The sequence below is a fragment of the Epinephelus fuscoguttatus genome, linkage group LG2 (genome assembly GCF_011397635.1).
Source record: "Epinephelus fuscoguttatus linkage group LG2, E.fuscoguttatus.final_Chr_v1".
In the NCBI taxonomy this organism is placed as follows: domain Eukaryota; kingdom Metazoa; phylum Chordata; class Actinopteri; order Perciformes; family Serranidae; genus Epinephelus; species Epinephelus fuscoguttatus.
In genome coordinates, this window is record NC_064753.1 from 20,514,751 (window position 1) to 20,537,055 (window position 22,305).

General features: G+C 40.1%; 1 protein-coding gene across 4 annotated transcripts in view; it reads right to left on the reverse strand.

Moving 5' to 3' along the window:
• Window positions 1-2,335: 2,335 nt before the first annotated feature.
• The window catches only part of lpin1a (lipin 1a), a 35,573-nt gene continuing 15,603 nt past the window's right edge, over window positions 2,336-22,305 (reverse strand). For 2 of the 4 annotated variants that reach the window (XM_049597953.1, XM_049597969.1), the window contains exons 4-23: window positions 18,251-18,347; window positions 17,931-18,153; window positions 15,075-15,149; window positions 14,750-14,842; window positions 14,479-14,593; window positions 13,698-13,926; window positions 13,270-13,422; window positions 13,064-13,157; window positions 12,561-12,760; window positions 12,318-12,411; window positions 10,879-10,948; window positions 8,873-8,965; window positions 8,315-8,379; window positions 8,065-8,203; window positions 7,611-7,759; window positions 7,322-7,408; window positions 6,346-6,498; window positions 5,925-6,039; window positions 5,680-5,783; window positions 2,336-5,558 (exon numbers count right to left, since the gene is read on the reverse strand). In XM_049597953.1, coding sequence (XP_049453910.1) covers window positions 5,387-5,558; window positions 5,680-5,783; window positions 5,925-6,039; window positions 6,346-6,498; window positions 7,322-7,408; window positions 7,611-7,759; window positions 8,065-8,203; window positions 8,315-8,379; window positions 8,873-8,965; window positions 10,879-10,948; window positions 12,318-12,411; window positions 12,561-12,760; window positions 13,064-13,157; window positions 13,270-13,422; window positions 13,698-13,926; window positions 14,479-14,593; window positions 14,750-14,842; window positions 15,075-15,149; window positions 17,931-18,153; window positions 18,251-18,347 — 2,520 coding nt within the window. In that variant the 3' untranslated portion in view covers window positions 2,336-5,386. The remainder of the gene's footprint in view (window positions 5,559-5,679; window positions 5,784-5,924; window positions 6,040-6,345; window positions 6,499-7,321; window positions 7,409-7,610; window positions 7,760-8,064; window positions 8,204-8,314; window positions 8,380-8,872; window positions 8,966-10,878; window positions 10,949-12,317; window positions 12,412-12,560; window positions 12,761-13,063; window positions 13,158-13,269; window positions 13,423-13,697; window positions 13,927-14,478; window positions 14,594-14,749; window positions 14,843-15,074; window positions 15,150-17,930; window positions 18,154-18,250; window positions 18,348-22,305) is intronic. The other 2 variants (XM_049597962.1, XM_049597978.1) reach the window with 2 other exon arrangements.

Genomic DNA, 22,305 nt, shown 5'->3' on the forward strand with positions numbered 1-22,305 from the left:
CGGCCAGATGGGGCATCAGTGGACGATCGGTTCATTTTGAACACACAGACAGTATTCTGTCATATAGGCTGGCTGTAGCTCTTGATTGAGACACTAATGCTTTAGCTTGATATTACTGTGCAATATCTTATTTTTGTCTTTCTTTCTATTGTAGAGTAACTTCCTTTATTGACATGTATTATGGTGTAGATTATTGAAGCAGTGATAATCTAAAGCCCTGTTTCCACTGAGCAGTACAATTTGGTACAGTTCAGTTCTGTGCGCTTTTTTTCCGTTTCCACTGTGAAAAGTTCCATATCGTCCCCAGTTTTGGTCACCCTTTCGTTGGAATAGATAGAATGAAAGGATGTTTTGCTGCCTCTTGCAGCAGCTACGGCAACTTAATTCACTGGGCCAACTGCTGGCAACTTTTAAGGTGGAACATTAACTTGTAATGTTACTCAATGCATGAGTTGATGACGTGAATCAATCAGCACACCTTAAATTTCACTGCGACAACTTTGACTGTTACTTTATTTTTTTATGACATACACTTTTAGTGATGAGCGGATCTTCAAGCATTAACATATATTAATTTTGACCAGGTTATGTGAACTGCATATATCCCAATCCAAAAAAATCCAAGCTTTGCGGAGAGTTGTTCCTGTGGGCTCTGGCAACACTAAACCCCGAGCTTGCCTAAGAAGGACTAAACGCACAAAGCCGCTATTTTTATTTTATTTTTTTTATTATTATTATTATTATTATTATTATTATTATTATTATTATTCTTTGATGTACAGTTTTTGTTTTTGTTTTTTTAAATTTATTGTGAAATACAACAAGACAAACATCATATAGTGGACATACAACAATATATATACAAGGTGTAAAAATTTGTGACTGTGTGTGTGTGTGTGTGTCATTTAAGAGTACAGGAAGTAATTGCATTATTACAATAATAATGGAGATAATAATAATAATAGTGACAACAATGGTGGTATTAGTGATAACAACAATAACAATAATAATAATACAATAATAATAATAATAATAATAATAATAATGATGATGATGATGATGATGATGTAGGAGGAGAGAATGAGAGGGGATTAATGAATAAAGTTGTAAAGTTGAGCCAGTTTGTAAGATGTCAAATTAACAAGATGCGTCAGATTCCCAAAGCTGCTATTTTTAAATATCCCATGGAGATAGACTCTCTGAAGCTGTCCCCTTACTTTTACACACAACCTAAAATTGTTTGTAAAGTAACCGTTACCAGTGTCCAGCGCTACAAGAAGAATCACTGCTAATGAGAACCAACAGCATTTTAGTCAGAATTCGTTCTGAGAGAAAAGAATGTTTATTTACATGTGCACATAAGTATGAGAAATGTGAAAAGTTTTTGGTGATCAGACCCCATTGTGATGTCATCTATTCCAGGAGGGTGGTAGTAGATCAGGGAACCCCACTATGGAGTCTAGATGCTTGGTGGTGATGATGAGATGAGATGAAGAGGGATGTTAAGAGGAGTGGGCTTTTAATGAGTTTGTTCTGGGCTCTGGATGAGGTGACTGAGGTGACTGGAGGTGAATAAGGTGGAGGAGGGCGTGACGAATCTGCCTAAAATGACAGCTGACAGGAGCAGAGAGGAGTACAGATTTAAAGTTTGGCAGCAGCAATATGAATGGCTGAAGGAGATCATGGCAAAGTTTAACTGGCTAAGCTAGGAGAGGAAACACCCATAGTCAGATGATTGGTGGAGATGGTGGGAGTGGGACAGAGAGAGAATTGTCAATGAATATAGCATGAAGAAAGTCTACCCAACTGAACTTAGGCTGAGCTTTATGAGCAACTCTTGTGTAACGGTCCAAAATGGTCGACTCCTAAAAGACAGCCGGACTTTCTTTCACTCATGGAGTAGGGGGAGAAAGGAGGAGCTGTGTGTGTGTGTGTGTGTGTGTGTGTGTAAGTGAGTGGAGGTCGCTTCATTCACATGGGGTCACGAGCAGAAGGGAAAAAGGGAAAGGGAAGTGCTGTGGAAGGAATGTGATGAAATACTAAAGGTTTCATAAGCAACGGTTTTCTGTATTTCCAAATCTGACAAAGCGGTGTGCTAATGTGTTCTTTTTTCTTTTTGAAGAGTAAAAGCAGAGGGTTAATGCCATTTGTGTCATTTACATCCTTGTCTTCCCCCTTTCTTCTAGTGGGGAAAGACATAGTCAGATCTTAGGTAGTTCTACCACAGTGTAATCATACACCATTAAAATTACACAAGCACTAGCAACAAGGACTCAAGGGTCGCAAAAGTTTAATAATGCAGAGGGGAAGTGAAAACAAGAAGTGTAACACAATGTAGCAATCATCTTTGAGTTTATTAAAAAAAAATGTGTTCATTGTACATGTTTATTCAAACTACATTGTTAACACTTGCTCGTACTGCACACTGCTCGGTGGGCTGCTTCATAGTGCCCTTAATCTCTACACGGGACAGATCAACATCCATGTCAACACAGACACAGACTGCATCACTGGTCAAGAGTTTTAATGGATCTTTCACAGAAAGAATCAAGTGACAATCACCACACAGATGATTTACTTTTAAATCATGGGAACAGCATTGTGTTCATTAAGAAGAAAAATCATCAGCTTCCATATTCCACCTTAGCATAATCTCTTACAAGTGCCAAATCGAGTGACCTCACACAGATGTGAGTGTGCTTTTGGCTTCAATAATTACATGTTAACATGTCTCTGCTTTTTTATAACACTCATAACAATACTATAGCAATGTCTACAAGGATCAGGTGACAAGACAGTGATTATCACATCCACATAATATGCATCTTAGCATCACAACAGCATGCGTCCTCTGCTTCTTTGCCTCTTACACAAATTACATTGGAGTCCCCAAAGGCATGTGAACATCAACAGTTTCAGATTCAAGGTCAATTCCTCATTAGTTTTCTTTCGCCAGTATGGCATCAAACATTATCTATCCTATGCACAAAGAGTATACATTATCACAGACTCAGTCACAATCAATCAGAGGATCAATCAGTATTTTGGCTTTTTTTCCAGTACAGGACACATTAATATCAGACTACAAATACTGTTGTTAAACTCTAACTTTTTTCAGATAATATAAAATCTGGAGGGTGGTAGCAACATAAGCGTTTTTCCTATTCTTGAAGCTGTCAGGCATTCAAAGCTACGGAGCCACTAAAGTCCCATAATGTGACAAGAACTTGTTCCAACAAGACAATTGACTTCTGCTCATCACCTTCTGGGACTTTAGGGGCTCTGTACAAAACAGTTCTTAACAATGCAATCAACATAAACTTTATGTAGCAATTAGCTTGCACTTCATGTAAATAGCCACCTTAGTGCCCATGAGGCTCAAAATAAAACAAAATGACATATGATTAACACTAATCCATCTATGGGCTTTCCTTAAAAACTGCATGTTGATGAAGCTGCCACCTCGTAGCGTAACAGGAGACGGGTGGTTTGAAAACAGATTCACAGTAAAGCATGTAATGACTGCAGGTGTGTTTAAATGAGCACCAGTAACAAAGCCTTTTAGACAATATCATCTCTCAAAAGATGAGCTCTTTCTTTTTTTAAGTTCACTTCATATGGTTACAAAATTTTATAACATTAATCATTATTTACAGTGGTTTCACCCATTTTAAGTTAGACGTGAAAAAAATAATAAATGCAGTACAGTAGATGTTATTTGATCAATGGATGGAAACAAGCATTTGATAACAATGGAAATCTATATACACATGACAAAAAACACAGATGTATTTTTAAAGAGAAAACCTTACAGTATTTGAATATACTGCATTTAATTCTCCACCACAGGACAGATTAGTGCTGTATATAAAAGTATATTGATCTGTGCAGTAACAACTTTACAAAACTGAAAATATATGACCGCAGTCCTGTGTGGGCTTCCACAGTCATTGCATTGATGAGCATTAGTCATATTAATAACACAGACTCTGAGTGATTTATATTCTACATTCTAGCATATCACTGGTGTTAACATATTTGCGTGTATAAAAACAGACAGAAAGAACACACACTTAAGTTATTTGCATTGTCCTGCATTTGTCTTAAACATAAATCTTTCACAGTAGCACGGTCAGGAGACCACAAACACATGTAGCTGGACCTGCAAAGGAGTTTGGCACAGAAAGATGACTGAGTACACTATCTGTGCTATTTTTGCATGTTCTGGTTGCTCTTATAGTCGTGAAATGTAAGTTAATGTGATGTGGTGTATGTACTGCACTGGAGGTCACAGGAGATTACTGCAGCCACATGCCTGCAGTAGGTAAAACTCCAACTAAGATTCTTATGTATGTTAATATTTGGTAATATATTGCATGTGATGGGTTAAAACAAGATATAAAATGATGCACCAACAGGCTGATTTGATTTGGGAAGCTGAATTCTAGGCCATATATAACTTATATTGTATTACCAATGGTGTAAGCCAGTTGTTTGGGCAATCTGGAAGGCCTGCTTGTGCAGAATCTCTGCAAAATTATCTCATTTACACAGTGAGTCCTCACATTTTTGTGGACTTAACATGGACCGATTATTTTAAGATAGGGTTTGTTTTTTTTTTTGCATAAAATACTGCGGCCTGTATATGTGCAAAATAATAATAATATAATATCCACAAACAGTGTATGTGTGTGGTTTTTGTGACAGCTTTTCCATCCACCAGTGTGAATGAAGAGTGGAGTGGGATGAAGGAGAGGACGGTAACCAGTCGAAGGAATCTCTCAATGAGCTGAAAAACACACAGTGAGGGATAATATATTCTGCAGTGTTGTGCATTGTCTATGGAATGCCTTTACAAGTTCTTATGTCTACGCATTGGTGTGAGTCAGTGCACTTGCAAATGTGTGATACGTGAGTGTTTGACCCTGTGTTGAGCACTCCTCAGGCGGAGCCATCGGTTGGCTTCACTCCCAAGCAGCTGTTGATATTCATCAGGGATTTTATGTTCTTCTCTTTTACAAGTCTTCCTTTTTTTTTTTTTTTTTTTTTTGACGCTGCAGTCTTATGTGTAATGAAACTTCAGGTCTGCTTGTGTTCTCACTGTTGACTGATGGCAAGTTGGTTTGTTTATGTGGGATACTGAAAACATTCATTTACTTCAAATCAGTAGTCGCAGTTAATCTTTAAAAACGTCTTTGAGTTTTGAACGAGCCATGGAGCTTCATTCATTAATCAGGGTCAGTCCTTGGATTTTTGATTCTAAAATAATCAACACCTTCACTCTGAATCCGGGCAGCCGGCTTCACGATGAGTCGCAAACCCCCTGACCTCAGCGTCATGACTGATTTGGAGAAAAGCTGGAATGCAGCGTTCTCGATGGGTTTCCTCAGCTTGTCTCCAGTGGCTGTGGGTCTTCTTCTTCCTGGTTGGTGCCATCAGGAAGTTGTTTGCTCCAGTAATTGCACTGGTCAAAGGTGTCAGAGCAGGGGAAGTCTGCTCCCTCCTCTTGAGCAAGGGCAGGGAAGACGTGGTCGACCATCTCGCACAGATGCCCAAAGCTGAGGAGACACAAAGACATCAGCGGACTTTTACCAGAATTCAGTCAAATATCTGTAGACACATGTGTCTGGAGTCCAATCACATCAATGAAGATCAAGTGACACAAAGAATAAATCTTACGAGGAGATATTGGTTTTCGCATGCTCCTGTATCAGCTCCCCCTTGGGATTGACAGTGAAAATCCTGTTCAGAGGAACACCAACCTCCTTATAGGAATACACATCCTGAAATCACACAAACAATCAGCATCACAGCCAAAAGCAAGAACACTATACATCTTGGCAAGGCTTAAACACGAACAAAGTACAGTTCTTCAGTGTATTCCTGTTGTTAAGAGAGAGTATGCTCGTTTGCAGAAATCTCACCGTAGCTCTGTTGCCAAAAGCAGCGTAGAAAGGTTCAGTGTTTGGGTGGAACAAGTGCTTTATATCTGTGAGACACTCGATCTTAAACTTCTCTGGTTTCTTCTCAATCACCTCCCTGCACAACATGACATGACATCAAACACATATTACAAATCCACTGGGAAAGACATCAACATGAATACATCAGCAGAGAGATGTGAGAGAAACAAAAGCCCAAAAATCCCTAAAATTATTGTCAGAATATTTGCATATGACAAGTAATCCCTGTCATTCTACGCATTCAGGATACATATAAGGCAAAACTGTGTAGCTGCTCCTGATAAAATGATTATTAAATACCAAATTAAACTAACCATTATATGAAAATATGAATTCTGATTACATCAGCACGGCATTTTTGTACATGTGGTGTGTGTCTGACCTGTGCAATGCAGAAAAGAGACTACTGGGGCTGAGCAGCACCGGGCCCACTGGCAGCATGGTTCCCCTCTCATTGACCCAGTGCAGGTAGCCTCGCGTCATGTCAGCCATGCCGATGGCCCTCGCCGAGCAGTACATGAATTTATATCCATTCCTGTGACACAGATAGAGAGAAAGACAAACAGAGAGCTTGTCTTGAGCTGTTTACCCTGATTAAAATAAGGAATTATTAGACATGCCATTGCATATATTTCAGTTAAATGTCTCATATAATGCTCATTTTCAGGTTGATACCTGCACTTGGGGTTTCAACTACAACATGATTACATGTTTTAATGGTCAAAAAACACATTATTTTTTCTGATGCTACTTCCCTGAATATTCCTGTATTCACCCTTTGTCTTTAATGCTCAGTTTTAGTGCCTGTCTCTTTAAGCCCCCCCTCCTACGAATCAAATCAAATCAAATCAAATCAAATTTTATTTATATAGCACATTTCATACAAAGCAATCTCAATGTTCTTAAGAAGAGCTGAGCCTGCTCTGATGCGTCAGTATTTCCAAGTCTTGCCCATTTGTGCTCTCTGCATCACCGCACTGTCATCACAGCCGGGAAATGACTGTAATGGCACTATTGTGGCAGTTTCTCCCTTTATTTATTAAAGTTGTGACATCACAGCTTTGTGGAATTCCTAACGGCTCATTCAAAGGCACAGTTTCTGAATACCAACTCTGTGCAATTCTCTGTAGATTACGCGTTCTGTTACTTTCACAGTATTTATATAGCACCAATACCTGCTTTATAATAAAAAAAAAAAAGAAAAGAAATGTGAATCTGACTTTTTGCAATATGGGGTCTTTAAGGACAAATAAGTTAATCAAACAAGTAAATAAATCTGGTATTTGTATTATAGGCTAGTCCTTAGTGTTAACAACTTGACTCTGAACACTGTGTGCAGATTGTAAGGTAGCACTCACTGGCTGACTTTGTGGTAAAGCCGTGCGATGCCCTGGTGAGTCCAGTCTTTACCCAGAGTGGGGAGGATGTGACCCAGGGTGTCCGACCTATAGCGTGATACAAGAAAGGCAACATCACACAGTCAGTGCAGCAAATAAAGACAAACCACCAACACTGAATCTGTGTAAAGCCTGACATCTACTGGTGAAAAGCTGAAACTGAACTGTTGAACTTCTATTAATGGCTGGTTTCTGAATTTCAACTATTGGATACCAACAGTGACAGTGAGACTATCTTGCCTTCTGTTACCTTGTTATTGTTCCGTCTATATCGGAGATGACTATCTTGTCATCCCAGCTCCAAAGATAGATTGTGCCATGGCAGCGACAGGTGCCCTGGTACTGAGTGGTCACGCTGAATACCACTTCATTAGGACCCTCCATCAGCTGCAGGCTAGCCTGTACACACACAAATAGTGCAAGTACATCAAGTACAAGCACACAAATGCTGAGTGCCGGAACGTGAAAAAGTTTTCCATTCAGTGTTAGGCTACACCAGGTAAGGAAAACATGCAGTAACACAACAATGTATGGCGTATTCCTCTGAACAAAATGTGAGAATAACACCCTTCATTTGAAGATACTCTAAATTATTTACTTTATCATAGTGTGCAACATATAATAAGCCACTAAGGAGCTTCAAAGCTGCCATAAACTGACTTGCATTTATGTTTTTATCCTCATTTGGATCAATAAATACACACCAGTTGCTCTGAGGTGAGCCGAAGAGTCTTCTTATAACAGACGTTGCCAGAACTCATGAGGAGCTCTGACTGGCAGGGTCCTGACGCCTGATTGGATGATCTGTGGTCCTCATCACTGGAGGATGATTCGTCCTTCATCCTGTAAAATCAACAAAATTGGAGAAACTTATGAAAACTAGTGAAGATGAGAGTACGGTGATTTAAAGAGTAAAACAAAGAAACAAGCACAAGCTTGTCTGTCTGAAGTCACCTGTCCACTGAGGGCACTGTAATCGAACTCTCTCCACTGTCTCCTCCTGCATCTGTCACTGATTCCTGAAGTGCACAAAGGTCAAAGGTCACATGTGGCTTAATTGACTGAAATGGCATGTGTTGATGTGAGGAACAAATATAGCTCCCTGCCTTTGCTTCCCATCCTTTCCCACCCTCTGACACTCTTAACTGTCTAGGTAATCAATCAGCTTATCCTGTCATGTGGGGGCTGGAGCCTGTCCCAGCTGACATTGGGTGAGAGGCAGGGTACACCCTGGACAGGTCACCATACTATCACAGGGCTGACACATTCATGTTCACATTCACACCTACGGACAATTTAGAGTCACCAATTAACCTGCATGTCTTTGGACTGTGGGAGGAAGCTGGAGTACCTGGAGAAAACCCACATTGACACGGGGAGAACATGAAGAGCTCCCCCACCCTGGGTTCGAACGAGGAACCCTCTTGCTGTGAGGCAACAGTGCTAACCACTGCACCACTGTGCCAAGGACAAAGTTTATTTTAACATATCTCACCATATCTCTGCACTTACTGATTTGGAGTCGCTGTTCCGGCCCCTCCACGAGAACCACCAGCGTCCTCCTTTCTTTGGCATCTTCTCCTTCATGATGTTCTCCACTGAGGCCTGGAGACAACCATGTACATACACCTCAAAACTGACAGAAAATGTAACTCAAATCTGTATGAAAAACCTCAAAACAAAGTGAAGCAGAAAACACAGCAAATTAACAGAAAGCACTAAAAAAGGAAAATAAATAACGGCACATTTCAAACCACACTGAACTCCAACTGAATCACTAAAATAAAGGCAGTTGAAGGTGGAAATTTGATGGCAAACAAACAGCAAAGGATGCAAACTGAAACCTGAAAGGAAGAAGAAGATTGTGACTGATAGCATGTGGGAAAAAATGCTAGAGAGACGGACATGCAAGAGAGACAGGGGAAGATAGACAGGTTGACAGTGGCGAGAAGTTATGGCATAGGAAACAAAAAAGACATGCTCTGACCAACACCCAAGCAAAGTAAGAAACAACATACAGGCTGTGAAGGGCTGGAGCCAAACAGACCAGGGAGGCAGTATGAGAAGAGGCCAAAAGCAGAGAACACATAACTCAAACACCAACACTTAGCACACACAAACATAGCATGGATGGTGGGAGAAAGAAATGATGTAAATAAAAGGGAAAAAATAAGGAGGGGGATAAAGACATGACATTATTAAAGTGTTAGGAAAACAGATTCAAAGCCATATTTCACTGTGGTACAAGACAAGCGGCTGTGGTGGGAGCTTCTCCATGTGTGTCCATTAACAGCCAATTTAAATTAGTGGCATAGCAGACTGAGTATCCATAACAGTGCTGTCAGATGTAGTCAGTGTAAAAAAAATCAAATATCTTATGTGCTCTACAGCGTTTACTGAAATGGTTGAATATCGATTATTGTGAGAAAGACATGTGAGCACACATTATCTGGTAGCATTTGGTTGAATTTTCATGAAATAACATGAGGATGCTGGCAAATGACAACACTGAAGTGACACTTCAGATCAGGGAGAATTAGTTGCAAAAGGCTGGGAGTGCACAGGAGAAAGTGATGCCAGGGTTGCAGAGCAAAGACACCAAACATATATTATAATAACGTTTCAATCATTTAAAAACACAATATAGTAATTTGGAATTTTTGAACCACTCATTCAACACTTTATCTTTCTTTTTACTTCAGTGACTACTTATTTTCGGGGTAGGTGGTCCACCACAATAAATCATAATTAAATGATAGAGAACATAAAAAATAAAATAAAAACTAGTGTAGCATATAATATCGACAACCACTGTCTGAGTGTAACTGTATTTGTGCATCAATTTGAGGCTTTTGTACCTCATTTATAGCATTTCTAGTACTTTATACTTGTATTTAAATACATTTCAGAGACAAATTTGTATGTTTTACTTCACTGCATTTATCTAATAGCTGTAAACAAAACAGTTACAAATAAGATGCATTGCATACATTAAACTAGTGGTTCCCAACTGGTGGGTTGTGGTCAAAAGTGGGTCTTGGGACCATTCGGAATGGACCAAAAACACACTCTATTTTTTAAGTACAGTGAATATCCGGCACAGAGCTTTTATTTTGAAGTGCCATTTCCTGCTGTAGAGTGAGTGGCTACTTGACAGAGACAGCTAACTAGATCGATGACATGACCAAATGCCAGTATGATGCTGAACATATTAAACCGTGTGGACCCTGAACTAATGACCAAGGAGAAATCTGGACCCTGTGGCTGCACCAGTTGGGAGCCGCTGTATTTAACTACTTAACAGTATAAAAAGTACTACAACATGAAAATGCTGCTTACACAGTAATGAAAGCATAACAATAATATTATAATATATAATAATGTAAAACTGAGAGGGTACATTCTGTTACACAATGAGTACTTTTACTGACTGCTTCTTCCACCACTGATAAAATAAAACATACAGTCAACTGGAAACAATCAGAGTACATATTTGTGTATGACTGTGGTGGTCTTACCTGCGGCAGTGGTTTCTGATAGACCTGCATGGCCAACATCACAGGAGCTGCTGTGTTCCAGTTGTAGTACCTACAACCGATGACAGAGAGCGCTATGAGCACTTCTTTACACCTCCTTCTACTTCAATCTGACAGAGACAGCTGACTTGATTCTATAGTAGGAACTGTGATTCGTGCAGCTTATTCACTGTCTTCCAGAGGGTTTGATGAGGAGATAAATGTCACTCTCATATCTGTATGTTAATTATGAAGCACAGTAACATCCTGGAAGTTGTTGCACTTTACCAAGAAATAGTCTGACACATAATCTCGCATAAAACCCCGTCATTTTTACACTTTGGTTTTTGTACAGATAAAACAAATGACAACTGTTAATCAGCTGGTTTAAAAAATGCTGGTAACCTTTGGATAGATAGAGGCTAATTGTGTCTTCCTGTGTCCAGTCTTTATGCTAGGCTAAGCTAATAATCTGCTGGTGCTGACTTCATATTTACCATACAAACAAGAATGGTATCGGTCCTCTCATCTAACTTAAAAACAATACTTCACTCACCAAATGACCATTTGTATATCAATTAATCACCCTGTGTTACATTGGATATGTTAAGAAAAAAATCTGAATGAATTAGAGTAAAAAGGGACCATGTTTTACAGCAGCAAAACTATACAAAAACGTCTGTTTTTAAAGTTTTATTCAGTCGTATGCTCAGTACATTTCAAACAGATAGCCCTTACCAATGGGTAAAGTTACACTTACCGATGCTCTACTCAAAAGCCAGACTGCACTGACAAAAACAATAATTTTACCTTGCTGAACACAGGAGCTACTGATCTACCACTGCTACAACTACCACTACTCCACTGGCAGCTTTTTTATGTTATTGTGTGACTTTAGTGAATCCAAACTAACCGTTTAAAACATGGAAGTCACACAATAACACAAACAAACCAACTAATCGAGGCAGTGACGTGTTTAGCAAGCTAAAATCACTGTTTTTCTCAATGGAGTCTGGCTTTGAAGAGAGCATAGATACGTTTTACTTTTAGTTCAGTTTTAAATAGTAAGGTTTGCATTTGTTTGGGAAGTACTGAGCATATGACAGGATGAATGAGACTTGGTTTATACTGCACGGGTTGTGTGAGAGCTTGAAAACAGACATTGTCACATAGTTTTTTGCTGTTGCTGCTACCAAAGTTGGCGATTTAGTGAATATACAATGGTGTTTTACTTTGCAGGATATTAAATTATGAAATTATTGTCAGAACTGTAAAGATGGTCCTGGAGAAGGTTTGTTAAGATCGTTAAAACCCATTAATGCAAACACAGACGTGTCTAAATGTGTTCAAACTATTAATAAAACAAAAGCAGATGGTTGTCATAGTTTCTGCACTTAGTCTAAATGTATATCACACTTTGAATATGGTATCCCAGAACATACTTGTTTCCTATCTTGACCACCAGGTTAGGGTCATCGATAATAGAAGGGTTTTCAGAGAACTGCTGGTAGGAAATTGCCCTCTCCTGGAACTGCTCTGTGGCATGAAACACACACACGCACAGATATGAGGTGAGAACACACACAGATTGACATACATGTGTTTCACAAAGAAGAGTAAAGAATCTAAATTGAACAGTACTTTTGTCCTTCTGTCATCGCCTCCTTGCACATGTCTTATCCTACCTCTTGTGATCTCCCTGTTGTCAGTGAGTCCTCCGCACAAAGAGATAGCAACATGAGGCAGGTCCCCCACTTGGTCAGACAAACTGTCAACGCCGCTGTCCATCCCACAGCTGCTCACTGACTGTGGGGACTGATTAGCACTCCGCGCTCCCATCATCATCATCTCGGAGTCCCCTTTCATTGAGCTACTGCCTCCGTCACTGAGGAGGGAGTGAAACACAAACACTCTAACATGTACATCTCGGAAAATATTGTGGTGATGATGTAGATCAAATAAAGACTCACTTAAGTGTCCTAAAGTGTCAAAAAGTAATTGATTACTTCTGAAAAACAGGAGACAAATTAAAGTCTTCTCAACTCCCTGGTGGTTGCCACAGGGTGAATTACACCAGGTGAGAGCCCTCCGTACAGTAGGTGTGTGTATTTGGTTTAAAGTATGTTTTGTACTCATATGAGGGCATGCACAAACATGTTTGGTACATGAATATGTTTTGTTACTGAACCTTTTAGGGAAGTAGAGAGCGGCTACTTCAGGCTCCAGCTCTGTAATATCATCCAGATACACGCCATCAGTACCAAGGTGTTGGCTTCTCTTTTCTAAGAAGAGACAATATCACACATCCTCAGCAGCAGTAGCATGATGATGATGACGCCTACAGACAGTTTGAGCTCAAGATCCTTTGTATTGTTTGAGATAGAGCTCTGATACCTTTCTTCTTAGATGGTGAATCAGTTCTCCTGATGGGACTTCCTCTACTCCCAGCTTCGTCAAGGTGATCGAGGAGAATCTTGGAAGACACTGAGCAGGCTGTTAGACCATCCATCTCTTCACATGCTGGCCCAACACTTTCCACCTCTCTCCCTACGGGAAAATAACACACAGTAAACAACCAAGTGAAGCACACAAACAAGCTTATGAGTCACCAGGATAAACTCATACATGAATTTAAAGAAACACCACTGGAGGTCACTATAGGGCTGCAAGTCTGACAGAGAGGCAATGGCAATCCATGACAGCATTTAGCCTGACAAATGAGCAGTACAACTCACATCATTTCTTATTTTAGGCTGTAGTGTAATTCTAGGTGCTTTTAGAGAATACTTTACATTTAAAATGTTTTTTTCTGCCATGCTTACCTGCAGCCGTGTCCCCAGTCTTAGTGGTTTGTCCGACCCTGGCTCCGTTTTTTCTTTCTTCAGTGTCCTTGTCCTCACCCTGAGCGGCGCTCTCCCCTGGCTGGGGAGGGTAGAGAGTGAGGGAGGGGGGTCCAGTGTCACTGATGGCTCTGAAGTGAGTGCTGCTGGACACCGGGATGGAGACTGCTGGGACGGGGTCCTGCTTCTGGTGGGAAGTCAGGAAGGATGGCTATAATGGACAGAGAGAGATCAAACTTGTTATACAATCTTTACTTGCATGTGTGCTCAATATGTTTCTCCCCTTTCTACACTGATTCACTCTCGTTAGATGAGAAGAGGAGATTGACATGTCTCTCATGTGGATGGGCCGGCAGCCTCTTAGCTTAGCATGGAGACAAAGGAAATAGGGGAGAACAGCTAAGCAAACAGCAAAAGCGTACAAATGACAGTTTTCTTTATGGCTGGCTATGTGCCTATTTATTGGTCAAGCGTAACTTCCTGGAGTATCTACTGGTTACCTGGCAACTGCTATTTACGTCAATAATGTTAAACAAGAGCTGTAGAGGTGCTGGTAGGCGGCTTTTGTTACAGCTGGACAGAAACAGGCTGGCCATTCCCAGTCTTCATGTTATGCTAAGCTAACGGGCTGCTGGCACTGGCAGTAGTTTCATATTCAACATACAGACATATATTTGTGTCTTATTCTGTATGAGGTACTTTCTGCAGAGTGTGTGTGTGTGTGTGTGTGTGTGTGTGTGTGTGTGTGTGTGTGTGTGGATACCTGGGCGGCCTGTGGCAGCTCCCCCCAGGTCCACAACATCTCAGGGTTGTCTTTGTTCTGATTGGTTAGCTCTGAGTCGCTCTTCGGTGTTGATGAGCGTGAATCATCGGGGCTACTGGGAAAGTGAAATACGCTTGATTTAAATCAGTTTGTCCTCCATATGTTAACAGGTAAATTGTATTGAACATCCAAATATATATAAAATATTTAATAATTTCCAAAAATTGCATCAATTTCCAGCATTCAGAGAGGATAAAATTAAAAGTGATACCTAACAGAGGAGGAGAAGTGAGAAGTCTGCTGAGGACAAGAGATGGACAGACCACAGGGTGGAGGAAGGGAGAGAGTCTCCTTAATCGCATGGCTACAGGAATATAAGTCACAGACAGACACACAAACACACATAAAGAAAATGAGATGGAAAGAGAGAGTGACAGTGATTACTGTCTACTCAGAAAACATATACAAATGCTCAATATGAACAGAATAATAGAATAATAATAAAAACTGACATGAGCCTAAGAAGAGTTTATTAGACAGCTTAATAAGATCAAGTCAATCATAAAGTGTGTGTGTGTTTTGTATAAAAGTAATACCTCTGTGAACGGGTCCAATCAGTGCTGGGGTGTGTGTGCATGTTGGCTGTTGACCCCTGATCACCGTACACAGGTCTGAACACAAACACACATGCATGGAGATGTCAGTCATATGCATATTATTTCACAACCTGTGCACACACCACACTATATAAAGTCCAAATAAAGTCAAACAATTCATTTGTTTATGCTCATAAAAATCTCCTAAAATGATCCGAACACAAATCATAATCTGTTTATCTCATCCGAAACTACTTCAGTAGCCTGTTTGTCTAAAACCTGTTGGGAATAGAATGATTTTATGCATTTTACTATCAGTTGTGTTTCACTATATAAGTTTTAGATGTGTGAACAATGAGAATGCTAAGATGATTTCAGCTGATCTGAATGTGTTTGCTTTGCAGAAGCGGAGAAGTACAGGAGAGGAAGAGACATGAAATCTGAGGAGCACATACCGCAATGCTTAGATAATTAGTTTCATATATGGTAAAAATAATAGAAAGTGATGTACAGATAGTAAGGTACAGCACGTGTAGGGAGTTGTGTTGTTCTCTTGTCTTTCAAAACAGGAACCACGCCCCCACTGTCAGCGGGAAGGAGTCAGATTAACACGAGGCAGGGGCGTGGTGTGGTGAAGGAGGAAGTGGAACTGCCAATGAGAAGAGGACAACGCCTTGCGTGCACAATGACACTCTGTTACGCTCAAATATACTGGGTCAGGGAAAGGACAGGAGGTCAGACTTCGTGAACTGACACACCTTTGTTGTTCGTCAGGGACTTGAAGTTGAGACCCAGAGCTCTGTAATTTTATTCCTTTACTGCTTAATAAACTACATTAACTGAGACCGAATATCTTCTCCTATTGCTTCATTAAAGAACATGCAGGACTGAGCTCACACATAGCACATTGGAGAGTAGGATGAGCCCCCAGTCCATCAAACCACACGACGTAGACCAGCCTAAAATGCTCCCATCAAGACATGAGGCTTCTTTAAAATAGACAGGGAACACAACAGGATGATTCTCTGGAGCGCGTCCCACAACCAGAGCTGGTTTTGAACACACATACGTAAACACAAACATGCACAGACACGCAGTCTCACCCGTTAATTTGTACCTCCCTTATTTTTCCTAAGCAATTAATTTGAACAATTGAAAATATCTGACTGAATTGAGACAGTAGGATGAAGTTTAAAAGCCTGTTTAAAGGCTCTGGATCAGCCTGTTACTATGTGTTATGGTTTGGTTTCCCTCATAAACACAAAATTTTCTGCCAAAGGAAGTACAATTTTGGCAATTTCACAGGAGGTGTATCTGTATTTCTTCCTATGTCCCTTGCTGCTTTGAGGTGTACAGGGCTCAGCTGGAGAAAGGTGATGTCACATATTTTCACCAATTAGGATTTAGCAGCAATTTGAATTACAGTCTGATGTCAAATCTGATTACACCACACCCACACAGTCCCAGTGAAGCAGGTTGGCTAAGGTTTTTAGTTTTAAACACTTAATAAATAATACCTAAAGATGTTGTTTTTCCAACTTTGATTGTTGCTTTTTAGTCATGGATATTTAATGTTACGGGGAGTTAAAGCCCAGTTTTCAGGGGCAATAAGGGGCACACATGGTGGGCTGACATTTTATTGTTATCCTTCAACCATTACCTCTTCATTGATTAAGGCACAATTCCTAACAGCTAACAGTCTACAGCCATGCCAGCTCTGTGAGGCTGTAGCCATCTTGGAGCTAAATGCTAGTGTGACCAAACATGCTAACATGCTCACAGTTACAATGCTAACATGCTTATGTTCAGCAGGTAAAATATTTATCATGTTCACCATTTCAGTTTAGCATGTTACCATACTAACATCTGGTAAATAGCACACAAAATACAGTACAGCTAAGGCTACCTGAAATATTATTAGTTTTGCACATGCCTATATTTCATTGTAAAAATAAATACTGGACCTGATGATGGCGCTAGATGATATATGAGGGGATAATCAAAGTCATTGCAACTTATCCTTAGGAGGACATGATTGCACTAAATTCCATGGCTTCCATCCAGAAGCTGTTGAGATATTTCTGTCTACTTGACATTTCCTCTCACAGAGCTACGCTGCTATACATGGACAAATTCCAATGTGAGCATTAACAGAATGTCCTCAGTTTTTTTGTTTTGCCCTTTATCTAACAGCTGGAACAACAACTTACACACTCATTCATGCATCACAGCCATAAAGACTCACACATACAGTCTCTATGTTTGACAAAATTATAGGCATAATTAACCTCAGCTATGGAACAAAGTGACTGGCATCCCCCCCAGGCCTTGCAAAATGACTTGGAGGGAAGGCCTTTTCAAACTCCAAACAACAAAACAGACAGAGAGGTACAATTATCACCTCACGGTTGTATGCCTCCGTGAACCAGTCAAGTTGCACTTACCGTTTACATTCACGTCCGTGAAAACGTGGATGCTTCACACACATCTTCCCTAAGTGAGCGTTTGTGTCAAATTTGAGGGATCTCTCTCAAGACATTCTTGAGATATTGTGTTCATGAGAATGAGACAGACACAAGGTGACCTTGACCTTTGACCACCAAAATCTAATCAGTTCATTGTTAAATCAAAGTGGACGTTTGTGCCAAATTTGAAGAAATTCCTTCAAGGCGCTCTCTTGGCCCAAACTGTCTCCAGTGCGGAGGCATAAAAACCTATGAGCTGTTGTTTTAGAAAAACTGAAAATACAAAGTATACTAAGGTATTTTTTTTAAGTTTTCTTTCAATTCCCAAAGCTTAAAATGTTCATTGTGTGTACACACAATGCAACAATCTATCACACACACACATACACACCTGCCGCCGTCACCCTCTCGCTCCTCATCTGAGCTCAGGTCAATAGAAAACATGTCCTCGTCCTCCGAAAACTCTTCACCGCTCTCCTCTCTCCTCCCTCCCCCTCCGCCGGCTGCTTCTGGTCGTACCTTCCTCCTCCGCTTCCTCCTCTTCTTGATCATCCCACCTTCACTTTGCTGCGGTCCCAGGCTCTGGACAGGGAGTGAGCTGCAGGGGATGGTGTCTATGTAATGTGAGAGACTAGCATTAAAAACAGTTTTTCAAAAGCACGCACATTTTTACAAATTTACCTTAAAAAAAAAAAAATCAACAGGGCTTACCATGGTGACGAGAACTGCCCCTGCCTAGCTGGGACTCCATTAACTCTGCCCCCGTTGACATGATGGGTGACGTTGCCAGGTAAGACGGGACTATTTCCTGGTCACACAGAAACATGACATGTCATGAGGTCATCGATATAATAATTATAATACTAAACTCTATATATATATATATAGCACCTTTCAAGACAGTTACAAAGTGCTTTACAAGATAAAATCAACAAAAACAGAATACACATAACAGAGTAAAACACACAACAATGAAGCAGTTAAAATCACCAAATGGCAGTTTTTAACAAGTAGCTGAAAAGATGAGCTCTGACTGCGAAGGCTCTGTCACTCAGGGTGCGAGAGGGAACATAGAGCAATAAAAGATCTGTTATATAACTTGGAGCAAGGCCTCTCAGGGCTTTGTAAGCACTCAATAAAATCTTAAAATCAATTCTAAAAGCAACAGGTAACCAGTGTCGGGAAACCAGGATTGGTGTGATGTGGTCATGTTTTCTAGTCTGAGTCAAGATTCTAGCAGTAGAGTTTTAGATGAGCTGGAGGCGAGAGAGCGATTTTTTACTGATGCCAGAGAGCAAGGAATTGCAATAATCCAAACAACTGGTTATGAATGCATGAATATCAGCTTCCAGATGTTTGTTAGAAAGGAATGATCTAATCCTGGAGGTATTTCTGAGAGCTGAACTACTGAATTCACATGTTTTTCTGAACTGAGGGTTTGATTAAAAAATGACACCAAGATATCTGTTTGATACTTTAACGTTTGCAGTACCTTGTCACTGATGAATATCTGTCTTGTCAGGAAATTTTTTAACATACGCTTGTATGTCATGAAGGCAATCTATCAGGTTAACAGGGTTTTGGTAGTTATTTGTTGGATCACAGCTTAAATAGAGTATCATCTGCAAACAAATGGAAACTGATATTATGTCTGCCCATAAGATGGCCAAGAGGGAGCATGTAAACTTAAAAGGGAATTGGACCAAGCACTGAGCCCTGAGGCACCCCACAGCCAGACCTGGCATAAGCAATCCCATCACAAAAACGCCTCTGTTATGACCCCTAACCATCATAGATATGATCAAAAACAATAATTTACTTCCTACCCAAACTGAAGTTAATAATACCTGATGTAAAATTATTGAACTTTTGAAAGGAATCTTGTGGTAAAGTATGTATGAAGATAAAGTGAGGTGCTTTGAGCAAAACTTAGTTTAGTGTGTTAGCATTTACTAATTACAATAAAACACAAAGTGCAAAAAAGTTAAACTTAAATTAAGAAATCTTGTGAAATTAAAAGTTAAGTGGTCACAAAAATCATTAGGCTTCATTCATGTATTCTATATGTCATACTATTCCATCTACAGTAGAGGTTATTAAGAACTGCCACTAGTTTGGCCAAAATTTAAAAAAATAAAATAAAAATACAATAATAAAAATAATAATAATAACAACAACATCAATAATAATTAATAATGTTAATACTACTACTAATAATAAAATAATAATAAAAATAATGATAATGGTTTCTATTTTATTTTATTTTATTCTATTTTATTTTAATCATATAGCACCTTTCAAAAAAACCATTACAAAGTACTATACATATAAGGACATATAAAAGACGGCAGAAAACAATCAAATACAAATTCCCACTCAGCAAATAACAGCATATGGGTTATACCACAAAAACACAGCATTGCAGAGTGCTGCTGGTTGATGAGACAGATTTTTAGTCCCCAGTGCGATCTACATAATCTTTTGGGAATTTGGGTTTGAGCTCAGATTAGTAAAATCACATAGATTTGCTCATGGCAGTCTCGCTAAGATGACCATGCCAAAAAGTGAAATAGAGAGACACACGGAGACAGAGAGGGAGAGAGGGAAAGATAAAGAGATGATCCAAAGAGTGCAGACTGACACATGCCTTGCAGCGCACGTGTCCTACCATGGTCCAACGCAGCCCAATTCATTCTGATCAAAGGGGAAAAAGTGATTGTGCTTAGGATGAGCCAGGTCACCGCTTATCTGCTCAGAGCTCTAACCTTGCTGGAAACATCCAACCCAAAGCACTTTCAATTCATTTCAGTGTTTTTGGATGTGTTATTCTCAATCCATTCTCTAATCTATCAGCATAACTTTTCTCTAAAAACTAAATGTGTTTTCCTGTGAATGTGTTTTCTGCATGTTTGAATTCTGTTTTCAGACAGACTATCCACGAAGCAGGCCAGCACAGCACTTTTAATCTCTGAGACTAGTCACACTGAAATGAAAGTTGGTTATACAGTAAATAGATAAACGTGAACACAATTACACTCCCTAACTCCCATAACCACATCTTGACATCATGTGGGTTTTATTACCACAGGTATCCAGATAATCCTGATGCTCTACCCTGCAGACTAATTTCTGCAGAAACATTTGGTTAATGTTTCCCATGTGGGATCTATTTGCCAATACACAAGCCCAAACAAATTCAACTTTACCCCCAGAGGAACAGAGAGGGAGTGAGCAGAGGGGGGTTGGGTAGAAGAGGTACAGAGGCATTTGGCTCGATGCCAAATCGCTCCTTAAAAATGTTGTTGATCTTTTTCCATTCAAGTGGTGAGATGATATCTTAAACCATTACAGACAGACGCAACAATGCCGGTGGAATTTATATAATATGAAAGAGAGACAGACCATACTGTGGCAATCCTCGAGCTGCTATATTGGGACAGTGTTCACTCTCGTGCATTTTGATGTGTGGTTTAGCTCTGTACAGTAATGTCGTATGTGCTGTTTGCGTGCGTTGTTCGTCCTTCTCTTCTTTCACTATCTGCATGTCTATCTGACTGTCTCGTCTTTCTTTCCGTCCATCAGGGCAGCACACAGATCAGTGACAGCCAGTCTCTGAGTGCAGTCTTTGTGCAACTGACTGTAAGGAAGGTGAATCTGGCAGAGCTATAAATAGACCTCTGGTGGTTTTCCACTCTGCAACGGAAAAGTTGTCAAAGAGAGGATTTCACAAAAGAGCCCAAACAGTGGGATGGATATGGCCAAAGAGAATTTGCACATACTTTCCCATTTCCCAAGGCCTGAGGCATTACGATATTCTTGCATGACCCACTCTAAAGAGCACCCATGGCACCTATTGATTTACTGACTGTTGGAGAAAGGCTCCCAGTCTTTGACAGGGACAGTAAGTAATGAAAGCAGAATTAGACCAATGTAATCCCTCAGATTAGGAATTAGATCTTCTCAGATTATGATATATTCCTCTTAATTCCTAACTGGGAAACACAGCCAACTCTCATCACGCTGACCACTCATCCATGTGTCCATCTCCAGCTCCCCATGAATCCTCACCTATCGCTTTACAGAATCGGTCGTCAAAGCAAAAGGAAATGTTCCCTGGTCAGATTGTTTTCTGCTCTATTTGCATTTGTGCTGCAAATACTTCCTTGTAACATGATCTATTATGGCTGCATGGAAAGCTGTTCAGGTAGGACTTTTGTATTGTTTTGATCAGTTTCTAGTTTGACAGATAACTTCAGCAGATTGAAGCAAAACAGCGGCCAAAACTGTGACATGGATCAGAGGTTTGTCAGGCACTCTTTCCTAACCCAATCTGTTAATATACAACCAACATTATATTCACATTGTCACGTTTTCATAGGACTCCAGAATGAAGGGATGAATAAGTGATGTGTATCTGGGTGCATATCTCAAAGCACGGACAGTAAGACACGGAGAATTCTTTATCTGAAGTGCCTAACGTGCTGTGAGTGCATACATTTTTAGTCTGTGCATCCCTATAGAGGACTGAACCCTGAATTCTTGTGCTTATACCAGCAGTGCAGGTCACATGCACATGAATAAAACAGGACATGAGAAGAGGTGGTTACAACCAGTTCTTGAGTTGAGGGGGGATGGCATCCCCCTTGAAATAAAAACGGTCAAAATCATCCCCCTTCTAAAACTGCCATCCCCCCTTTCCATCCCTTGTGTCATTTTTTGAATGAATGTGGTATTACTGCTATTTCAACATTTCATTTTACCTTTGG